Source organism: Triticum aestivum, chromosome 2D (assembly GCF_018294505.1).
Source record: "Triticum aestivum cultivar Chinese Spring chromosome 2D, IWGSC CS RefSeq v2.1, whole genome shotgun sequence".
Taxonomy (NCBI): Eukaryota; Viridiplantae; Streptophyta; class Magnoliopsida; order Poales; family Poaceae; genus Triticum; species Triticum aestivum.
The window spans coordinates 631,559,889-631,571,589 of NC_057799.1; the positions used below are offsets into that span (position 1 = coordinate 631,559,889).

At 45.1% G+C, this 11,701-nt stretch overlaps 1 protein-coding gene across 2 annotated transcripts; it reads left to right on the forward strand.

Annotated features, from left to right (window-relative positions):
- The first annotated feature begins 2,264 nt into the window (after positions 1 to 2,264).
- Positions 2,265 to 6,863, forward strand: LOC123055169 (eukaryotic initiation factor 4A-III homolog B). Of its 2 annotated transcripts, none has more exons than XM_044479139.1 (8): positions 2,265 to 2,643; positions 4,292 to 4,532; positions 4,606 to 4,686; positions 5,156 to 5,263; positions 5,340 to 5,459; positions 5,632 to 5,799; positions 6,061 to 6,147; positions 6,487 to 6,863. In XM_044479139.1, the coding sequence occupies exons 1-8, from the start codon at positions 2,354 to 2,356 to the stop codon at positions 6,598 to 6,600; spliced, it is 1,209 nt and encodes a 402-aa protein (XP_044335074.1). In that variant the 5' UTR covers positions 2,265 to 2,353; the 3' UTR covers positions 6,601 to 6,863. The 2 variants fall into 2 exon arrangements, with proteins under 2 accessions (XP_044335074.1, XP_044335075.1); XM_044479140.1 differs by having other exon boundaries at positions 5,198 to 5,263.
- Positions 6,864 to 11,701: the final 4,838 nt, after the last annotated feature.

Genomic DNA, 11,701 nt, shown 5'->3' on the forward strand with positions numbered 1-11,701 from the left:
GAGGCGGTTCGGCGGGGTGGAAGCCTCTGTAGTCGACGAAGCCGAGGAGGGGCGGAGGGTGGAGCTTGCGGAAGCGCCGGAGGAAGGCGCGGTCGGCGACGAGGCGGCGGAAGGAGACGCAGGCGGCGGAGGCGCGGATGAGATCCTCTGGGGTGGGATGGCGGAGGAAGATATCCGCTAGGAGCTCACTGGGGATCGCCGGCAAGGCCATTCTCCGGCCGTTCTTCGGCGTCGGTGGTGGCGGCGGCGGTGCTGCTGTGTGGGAGTTAGCACGAGACTGGTGGTAGGCGACGGCCTAAATGGGCTGTAGAATGAGCAATCTGCGTGTTGGCTGAAAAATGTGTTGGAGTGGCTATGGGCCGAGAAATTTATTTATAAGTTGAGCCTTGACCAACAGTATGGGCCTGTGTGCCGCGTGGTGCCTTGAAAAAACAAAACAGTATGACTTCATTCTGCCTCAAAAAAAAAAACAGTATGACTTTATTCTACTAGCTGGCAGGCGCACTCCCCAACAAAAAGCTGATTTCAAAACAAAACTGGCAGGCATGCAGTGTCAAAGTGTGTGATCGTTGTAGATGTGTTGCAAAGATAATATTGCAACAGATCTCCACACCTAAATACCTAGTAGCTTCAACCTGTTGATCTCACTCTTGGGGCCCAAAAATATAACGCACCCCTAGAGATATCATTTCCACCCATTCCAAGAATTGAAGCAAGTGTCACATTCTTCTTTTTTCGCGACATGAAACAAGTTTCCTTACCTGGCTGGGTATGACATGGTAGGTGTTGAAGTCCCTGCCCTTGCCTTGAGATGCCTCCTGAGCTCATACTCCTCACCAATGTGGATGAGGGTGTGATAGAACTCGTACTGGTCCATGGCGCGGTGCACCTAGAACAGGGGCTCCACCAACTACCTGAGGTACTTGGGGCGATTATGGTGGGCGGGCTCGGCCTATAGATCCATGGCATGGCCACGTATAGAGAAAGCCCCCGGATGTTGTCGGGGTGCGCGTGTGAGGTCGAGAGGAAGCAGAACTCATGCGATAGAGCGCACTGCCGACACCAGCCTATGTCGAAGGCGACTCCTATTCGCCGATGGAGATTCATTTCACAGGGACCCCTCGATTTGTAGTCGCCTTAGGATTTACGGCCGGGGAAAAGCTTGGAGGAGGACCGGCGTGGGGTTCACCGCCTCAGCTGACTTGCTGCGAGCGGGATCGAGGGAGAGGGAGGAGTCAGCAGTGGCCATCTAGGTACGCCATAGGTTGGGAGGTGTGTTTGGTGGATCTTGAAGGCGGAAGAGAGTCAGGCACCGCACTTGACAAAGCAATGTGGTACGAGGGCGTGCTCACGACACAGCTCAGGGCATTAGGGGGCGGGGAGCAAGCTGAGGGCGGCGGGGGACGGGGTCGCAGGCGGTGATGTAGGCATTTTTCTTCGCCCTAGATTGTGCATGTGTGGATGGTCACATGAGGGGAAGGAATGACGATGGGTAGAAGGGTGCGCTCGCAGTTTTGTAGGTTTTTTGTGCGCACGAGGTGTGGATGGTTGGTTGGTGAGGAAAATCAGGACGTGGCCGGCGGGTTTTTTTCGAATGGACGTGGGTAGATGTTTTTTTCTACTGCTAGCTGGAGGGGGATTGGAGCGAATGAAAAAAATCGGTGACCAAGGGGATCTGTGGGAGGGGGGTCGATTGGGGAGTACTTCCTTCATCTTGTGAAAAGTGTATATATAGAAATTTTAGGACAAATTATGAAGTGAAGTAATGTATTAAGAAGATGCAAGCCATCATCTATCTCCTCTTTCATCATCCAATGAGCTAAGTGCATGTAGAAATTAAGGTGACCATCTGTTATTGATCTTGATTACCGTGTGATGAGAGAAAATCATTATTTTTCTACTTTAAAGTGCATTGTGAAGATAGAAGTACTCTCTTTTATGAATAAATTTTAAAGCCAAACGTGCACTCTTCACCGGACAGAGGGAGTAGGAACCGAACACGTACCAACTCTCACTTTACGAGTAGAGAAAAAAATCAGGCAGATTTTCTTTTGACTCGAGGCCGAATTTATTGTCCAGCTCATAGAGTGGAAATGAAGCTCGATAACGGCCCATGACCGGACTGCACACGGCCCGTGACGCCATTTTCACACAAAACACCCCGAAATCAGATGAAACTCTTCTCTCCATTCAAACCGACATCGCGATCGCATCACAGTTTCACAGTCCAGGGCTCCAGGCTATAAAACCGGAAAAGCCGGAGCCGCCAGGTACCCGTTTGCAAAAGAGCCATCCTCCTCCTCCTCCTCCTCCGCTCCCCACGTCTCACCCCCCACAGGCTAGGGTTTCTCCAATGGCGGCGGCGGGCTCCTCCAGGCGCGGGCCGATGGACGACGACAAGCTGAACTTCGAGACCTCGGCGGGGGTGGATGTCGTGGGAAGCTTCGACGCGATGGGCATCCGCGAGGACCTGCTCCGCGGCATCTACGGCTACGGCTTCGAGAAGCCCTCTGCCATCCAACAGCGCGCCGTCGTCCCCATCATCGCCGGCCGCGACGTCATCGCCCAGGCCCAGTCCGGCACCGGCAAGACCTCCATGGTCTCCCTCTCCGTCTGCCAGGTCATCGACACCAACATCCACGAGTAAGCACATGCCCATCCCCCTCCCCACCTCTGCCACCGTCGCTCTCGCTGGATCCTCGAACTTTCGTCTTGGATTGCCGTCGCCCTATGCTGCACCTGTCTCGTTAGCCTAGATCCGTTCCTGTCGTGTTCTGGATTTTGTGGTGGCATGTGTGATTTTGCAATAGATTTGTGGGTGGAATCTGTTAAAACATCTGCATACTAATAAACTGTTATTATACTGTATTATATTAGAGTTTCTTTATAACTGTTATTATATCATAGTTTCTTTATTTTTAGTTCTGTTAAACTGTAATATTCAAATCTCCCGGTACTGTTCTTACACTTTACTTTACACCTGGATAGTATTGTTATTACAACTTAGAATTCTTGTTAAAATGTATTTTTTCTAAGATCAAAGCTCACAGTAACGTTCTTGTTAGAATGTATTTTTCTAAGACCAAAGCTCACGGTAATGTTCTTACACCCTGGTTTACCCTTTGGTTATCACAGTAATGTGGAGTAGTTTTTTTTGGTATTTTTAGTTATGCTAAATTGTAATTCAAAGACTACCAGCTCTGTTATCACACTGGTCTGTTATTACAACCTAGCTTTATTGTATTTTTATTCTGTTAAAATGTAATTTTAAAAGCTGCAGTTCTTACACTGTGGTTTTACTTGGATTTTATTGTTATTACAACCTAGCTTTATTGTATTTTTAGTTCTTTCTAACTTCATAATTTCAGACATCCCATTACTGTTCTTTAAATGCCAAATTGATGTTGTACCTGCAGTTTGGGTAACTGCTATTTTAGTTGATTTTACTGTAGTTTCATTAAAACTGAGTGCTCCATTTGTAATTTCTCTTTGTTCTTTTTTTTGGCCTTCTTCCTCACTGTAAGACCCGCTGCAGTTAGATTGTGTATTTGTTCTTCCTAGGTTAAAAGTGCAAATGCTCCTGTATTTGGGTCAATTTCAGGTTGCATCAGTCAGTTGTGTTCTAACTGACTGAAAATTCATTTTTTTTGTCACTGTAGAACTGCTGAAAATTCCTACATTTTCATCATTTTTTTGTAGTAATTTGATGTAAAAGTGCACCAGAGCCTGCTACTGTTAAACGACATAGTGTCCTGTGTATATGCCTTCCAACATATGCTTGTAGGAATTTCTTATTCTTTAGAAATGTAATTGCTTGTTTATTACTCTGTAACTTTAACATTTCCTACCATCAGTGATTCTTTCAACATGAAAGAAGATGCAGAGGAATGGTTTGTTTTTCAGGAAGTTGAAGGGAGGCTAACTCCAGGTGGATGTTTTCTTTCAGGTAACTCTCCTAACTTGTGGTTGTTTTGTCTGATGCAATAGCTTAAATTTGTTTGTCTCCTCCGCGATCAATTCCTTTGATTTGCTTTCCTGATGTCGCTTTTCTTAAGGATGCGCATATCTCTTGGCATAGCTCTGGGCTTTCCTTGTTATATGGGCGAACATTGTGGTTCCCCATCTGTGCTAGCGCCGCCACATATTTATTTTCTTATGCATTTACCAGTGTGTTACTGTGCGATTCACCATTGTTTACCTCTGTAGGGCACTAGCTTTGGTAATGTATATATAACGCCTGCTAAGGAAGTGAAAGCTCAACTTAATATTGGCTACAATTTTGGTTCTGCAGGGTGCAAGCATTGATACTGTCACCAACTAGGGAACTGGCCACACAAACAGAGAGGGTGATGCAAGCTGTTGGGAACTACATGAGTGTCTCTGTGCATGCCTGTGTCGGTGGCAAAAGTATCGGTGAGGATATTAGGAAGCTTGAGGCTGGAGTGCATGTTGTTTCAGGAACCCCAGGCAGAGTATGTGATATGATCAAGAGAAGGACCTTGCGCACAAGAGCCATCAAGCTCCTAGTCCTGGTTAGTTTGCCGTTGCCATACTGCATTTTTTTTTTCTCCAAGTTCTACAAGTAGTAACATTCTTTCATATTAGGATGAAGCCGATGAGATGTTGACCAGAGGTTTTAAGGATCAGATCTATGATGTCTACAGATACCTCCCCCCAGAACTTCAGGTCAGTCATTGAAATTAAACCTTTCTCAAACTGCTCTTTTGTGTAGTTTATCAGTCTGTCTTGTCATTGTGCTGATGCTTTTTACTGCAGATTTCAAGTTGTCACCTGCTTGTATGTTTATCTCTTCCACCTTTCTGACCTGACCTTTTCCTTGTGCAATACCCATGTCTTGCACCTTTTACTATAATCATCTGCCAGTAGCTAGCCATGAATGGTTTGTTTTTAACTATAGGGACAGATTTGTGTGCTCCTCAGTTTATTGTTCCTTTCTGTTATTCTTCATTTTTTTTCAGCATGTTATTGGTTGAGCATTTGTAACATTCTCTAAGCAGGGAACTGTTAATGGGAAAAGCGGGCATTTTAGAGTTAAAACTTAACATGAGCACTAAGCCTCATAGCTAGAAATAAAGACATCTCCCTGGCAGAGATCTCATACTTTTCTAATTGTGTATTTTTGAACCATCTGCTGGTTGTCTTGATCTCTGCAACTCTGCCCCATGACATCTTGGAGATAACTAGCAAGTTCATGACTGATCCAGTCAGGATCCTTGTAAAGCGTGATGAGTTGACCCTAGAGGTAAATGTCACCACTTGTTTTGCTTTAGTGTATTTTGTCTTATTTAGCACTTACATTTTCCATTTCATGTTTGTAGGGCATGAAACAATTCTTTGTTGCTGTTGAGAAGGAAGAGTGGAAGTTTGATACGCTGTGCGATCTTTATGATACACTGACCATCACCCAGGCTGTCATTTTCTGCAATACTAAGAGAAAGGTAATGTGTAGCTCAGTTGATTGCTGTTGGTTACACTATTAAAATGTAGCGATATGCTTCTTTGACTCAAAAGTGTAAAATCTTGTCCAGATTTGTTAACCATGTCCAGTTGACATAATTGACGGTTCACAGCACGCGATATGCTAAACGATAGTTGTTCCCTTTTGGCCAGGTGGATTGGCTTACTGAAAGGATGCGCACCAACAACTTTACAGTATCAGCTATGCATGGTGACATGCCTCAAAAGGAAAGGGATGCGATTATGAGTGAGTTCAGGAGTGGCACGACCCGTGTTCTGATCACAACAGATGTTTGGGCTCGAGGGCTGGATGTTCAGCAGGCAAGTCTTGGTACCCTTAAGCATGCTGTTGCATAGTTCAAAAAAGCGCTAGGCGTTAATGGCGCGTTTTGCCACCGCCTTGCTCTTTACTGACCAAAGCGCATGCTTATGCGCAATTATGCGCAGTTATACGCTAGGCGTTTCGCCAACGCCTAGAGCCTAGGCGCACTTAAGCGCTCGCTTGGGCGCGCCTTTTTTAACTATGTGCTGTTGCATGATTCTTATTTTGGTTACTGACTGGATGTATTTGCCTTTGTTCAGGTCTCTCTTGTCATTAATTATGATCTCCCGAATAATCGTGAGCTTTACATCCATCGCATCGGTCGCTCTGGGCGTTTTGGGCGCAAGGTAAAGTTACACACCCACCCCTCCTGCGAAACGTGAGTCACCCCTCTTAGGGCCTGTTCGGTTGACAGGGAAAATGGAGGGGTTTGGCAGGGATTGGCAGGGATTGCACCCTCCACAAGTCAAAACCTCCTCCAATCCACCCCAATCCCCCTGTGAGGTGGTGTAACCGAACAAAGCCTTATGGGACTGCCTAAGATTGTTTTTGTTTAAACTCTATGAAAAGTCAATATGTAGCATGTGACTCACTCATCTGAAACAAATGTTTGCTCTCTGCGTCCAAAATATTTGCACAATTAATACTCTTGTTGCTTGACATATATGAAAAAAAATCATGTGCAGGGTGTGGCGATCAACTTTGTGCGCAAGGACGACATCCGCATCCTGAGGGACATTGAGCAGTACTACAGCACGCAGATCGATGAGATGCCGATGAACGTCGCCGATTTGATCTGAGCTCTGGACCGGAGCGGTCTCTCCCTCTCTGCGGGTGGATGTTTGGTCATGACGACTATTCAGGTTTCCGTTGTTCCTTTTCGGCGGGTATGAACGAATATGAAGTGTTTATATTCTTTCTTGGAGAACCAGCTCTGGCCAACGTGGCAGGCACTCTGCTCATTGAACTTGTTATTTTAAGTTCTATCTATGTTATGTTTTGGTGTTGATGCTATAATGCCATGACCCTATAAATTGCTTAAACCTGTTTGATTGGGTTGCCACATTTATGTTATGTATTTTCTTCTTCTTTTGAAAATGCATGGTGTGTATATTTTCAAGAATTGCAAGTTGCAACAAGCAAGGCAGTTTAAAATTACGAGAAAAGAAAATGTATTTAGGTCGTGTCGTGAAGTCTAGGCTCCTACAATGAGCTCCGACCATTTAGCTTGCATTTCATCAGAAATATATTTACGATTCACGGTGCACTTCACTTCTCCATTGTAAGGAAAAAGGAAGCCGGCGGAATGCTCGAGCCGGTCGCGTGTGATCAGCGTTCCACTTTGCGCCATGTCACCTCCCAGTGGCCCACAAACTGTCCTATTTCTTTATCCCTGTCTTCCCTATCCCTACGCACTGCTTTCTCCTCCATTCCTTCTCTCTTTCTCTCATTCTTCTCTTCCCAGCGGCTCCGTGTTGCAACTACGGCCGGCCGCCATATCCCAGCGAACCTGCAAGGCGCACAACCAACACCTTCTTCCTCTCCGGTCTCCCTCACCTCCGGCACAATCGTAGCTGCAACTGCGCCGGGGATGTACACGACGCTTCATGCTTGCCTCATGCTACAACGGCTATGTAGGGACGCTGGGAACGGTGGTGGCGGGACGCTGCGGCCACATGCTTCAACTACGGCCGTCGTATTCCGGCGAAGATGCAAGGTGCCGACGTGCTGCATGGAAATGCTACAACCGGCTACAGCGGAGCTACAACAGGCACTTGGTAGAGCTGCCACTGGTGGCGCCAATTGCTACAACCGGCGCCATTTTTTCTGGAACCAAAGAAAGCAGGTGTTGAAACCGTTGCGCAGCGGAGCTACAACCATGAACGCAAAATGCTACAACCGGTTCTTTTTTTGCTGGAACCAGAGAAATTAGGGGCTTCAACTGGCGTGCGAAGGAGCTGCAACCATCACTTTAAACTGCTACGACCGACGACTGAGACTTATGAAAAAGCTTCAACGGAGACGGGGTAGCTGGAGGTTGGCCTCCGTTCAGCCGCAAAAAGCTGCAACCTATGGTGAGAAAGCTACAACCGGCTCTTGAAAAAGCTTCAACTGAAGAACGGTGAGCGGCGACGACGGGGTGCTGCGACGGGCGTGCGGCGCGCTGACGGTGGCCGGTGGCGTTGTTGGAACCCCACCCCCGGCGATGCTGTGGAGGCACGTCGAGCTGCAAAGGCCTACAGCGCTGTGGACGGATTTGTTTTTGGCAAGGACCGGCGGAGCTGCAACATATTTTGTGTAGTGTAGTGTTGCTTCGAGCTCGCGACGATGGAGCTACGAGGAGTCGTGTCTCCGCGCTGGCGGCGTGTTGCTTGTTTTTTCCCTCACGCGTGGTCACATATTTTGCAGGAGAAATGGGAAAGAACGATGATTGAGCTAGCATCCTGTCCGTTGATTGGGACTTGATCCAACGCTCGCGCTGTGACTGGCAGAATTTGGGCTGGTCGACCGGCGCAGAGTACTGCCCAAAAAGGAAAAATAGATCCAGAATACTCAACCGGCAAACTTGACATCCACAAACTATAGGATAAGTGGCAAACAAAATTTAGCACCCCTATACAAGTTGGTACTCCGAGTTATTCCTTAAACGTGCAAAATTTTGGCTGGTATATACGTATTTAACACTTCAATCCTAACACTATATACCCAAAACATAGTGTGGTGCAGTTCCCTAGCAGAGTCATAATCCCCGAACCTAATCAACATGATATATGTAGTGGAACAATTATGCTTCTTGTTATGTGGCCTCAGACATTGGCGAGTAATTGACAAAAAACTACCACATTTCACGTATCCGTCCCACAGAACTACCATATTTTGAAAACTGACCAAAAACTCCAGATTAGTGCTAATTTCGTGACAAAAAACTACCACTTCTGGAAAATGGCCGATTTAGACGATTTAAACATGTTTATGACAGGCGGGGCCCACTCGTGTTTTTTGCAGAAAAGCCCCTTGCACTACTACTAATCACGCACATGCCCATTGCGGAAAACAAAAAAACTCCAGATTAGTGCTAATTTCGTGACAAAAAACTACCACTTCTGGAAAATGGCCGATTTAGACGATTTAAACGTGTTTATGACAGGCAGGGCCCACTCGTGTTTTTTGCAGAAAAGCCCCTTGCACTACTATTAATCACGCACATGCCCATTGCGGAAAACTAAAAATAATGCCACGTGGGCGGGATTCAAACCGGCTACCTGCCGCATCACGCACGCACAACCGACCACTACACCAGCCTCTGTGGCTTGTTCAGAGTACGATACTATACTTATATTGTCATATCTTTGAACAAATAAAATAAAACGAAAAAATGATGCTGCATCAGGATGCGATCCTGCCCGAAATTCTTACCGCGCGCGCACCCTAACCAACAAGCCACTCACATGCTCGAGTCAAGCTCGAGGCATATCTAGTTCGGACACATCCTGACCTTTCCCCTTATTTTGTAAGTATTTTTTTCGATTTCTTTTATCTTTTTATAGATCTTCATTATTACTCGGGTTTTCATGTTTTCATTTTTTTACGTTTCTTTTGTATATATTACAGGTTTAATATGCAATATTTTTTGCAAACATACACTGAACATTATTGTATAAATACACAATGTACATTTTTTAGGATCACAATTAACATTATTGTATAATATATGATGAACAATCTTATTAAATACATTGAACATTTTTTAAATATATAATTAACTTTCTAAAATATATAAACTCTATATTTCTGTTTTGGATTTCTTTTATCCTTTTTCAGATCTTCATTATTCTTCGGGTTTTCATTTTTTTTCAATTGCTTTTTATATAGGTTTAGTGTGCAACATTTTTTGGTAAATACACACTGAGCATTGTTGTATAAATACACAATGAAATATATTGTTTAATGTACGATGAACAATTTTGGTATATACATTGAGGATTTTCTAAATATAGGATGACCTTTTTTATAAAAATATATAAATTCAAATTATTTATGTGTTTTTTGTTTCAGATTTCTTTTATCCTTTTTCAGATCTTCGGATTTTTTTTTTTGCAAAACGGCCCTGCCGCACGTTTAGTAATGTAATAATGTGAAGATATTTTATCTAAAATGTACAACAATTTTGAGCCGGTGGCTGTAGACGCGTGCACCTATTTAATTAATTAGTATTTGCATTCTTCTAAAAAAACCTGGCTATGCAAATGGTCCTGCAGCCCGTTTAATGCAGACATATATAAAACATGCATGCCCTACCTAGATGCGAGTATCTCTGTGTTGTAGTGGATAGAGCGCGCTCTCAGTCCGGCTCGGGCTCAGGTTCGAATCGGGGCGGCCGCATCATTTTTGGTTCCATTTTATTTGTTTAAAGGCGAAAGAATACAAGGCTTTAGTATCCTCTTTCAACAACAGAATGAGACTGGTGTAGTGGCTGGGAGGTGCGTCTGTAACGCGGCAGGTCGCCGATTCGAATCTCGCCCGCGCGGCAAGATTTCTAGTTTTCCGCAAAGGGCATGTGCGTTATTAATAGTAGTGCAAGGGGCTTTTCTGCAAAAAAACACGAGTGGGCCCCGCCTGTCATAAACACGTTTAAGTCGCCTAAACCGGTCATTTTCCAGAAGTGGTAGTTTTTTGTCACGAAATTAGCACTAATCTGGAGTTCTTGGTCAGTTTTCAAAATGTGGTAGTTCTGTGGGACGGATACGTGAAATGTGGTAGTTTTTTGTCAATTACTCGACATTGGCTAGAAAGGAATAAAATTCAAAAATTACTCATAGCAAAAAAATGGTTAAACATAATTAAACTCTTTTTTAGATGCAAGCAGGAGTAAACTCGGCACACTGAGAAACAGGTAGAAAATAAACTAAAGTTCTAAACATTAACATATATGTAAGTTTTCTACCTAACTTAGAATAATTTGCGGTCGGGCTAGCCATGTAAGCAACGATCCAGTTTGACCTGCCACCCAAACTTCTACATGAATCCTCAAACAAAGCATCACAAATGCAAATTGTTTCAAAGAAAGAGTTGTTTTGTGGTGCTTTGTTTTCATCACGTCGTTTATCACAAATGAAAACATCAACATCTGAAGTGCATCACTAATTTCCCCTCCATACACAGATTCTTACCATACAACAAATTTTACGCCAATTTTATACATACATGGAACTGACTTATAAGTGACCATAGATGACAGCTAGGGTTGGAGATGGATGACGGGTGATGGTGTTGCTGCTGATGATGGTGTTGATGATGATCCTCATGATGATAGAAGTGTCGGTGATGTTGATGGCTTCGAATACCCCCTTCCAGAGGGAAAGGATCCCAAAGAATATGCCTACCAGGAGCAGAAAAGTGCTCCGCCTCCGCTACGCCTTGCAGATGACGGCGAAAAAATCTAGTCAAATTCCCACCAGTGTTTCGGGAGGAATAACAAATATAAGCCAAAGGGCGCCGGGATGCGGTGCCCATGGGCCCCATGCGCCCTCCCCACGTAGCTAGGGGTGGCCGTGTAGGCCTCACAGGGGCCCCCGACCCCATGTTCTGGCTCCGTGGTATTTTTTCTGTATTTTTCTCTCAATTTATTGGACCCCGGGAAATGCCTTTCTTCACTCACTAGTAGAAAACAGGGCTTTGGTTCGGCCAGAAAAGAGCATTAATCCCTGTTGCATTACGAACCGGGACTAATGCTCACATTAGTCCCGGTTCGAGCGGCTAGGGCACCGTACAGGCATTAGTCCCGGTTCAAATGGGACCTTTAGTCCCGGTTGATGCCACGAACCGGGACTAAAGGGTGCGATGCCCATTAGTACCGGTTGGTGGCTCGAACCGGGACTAAAGGACTTTAGTCCCGGTTCG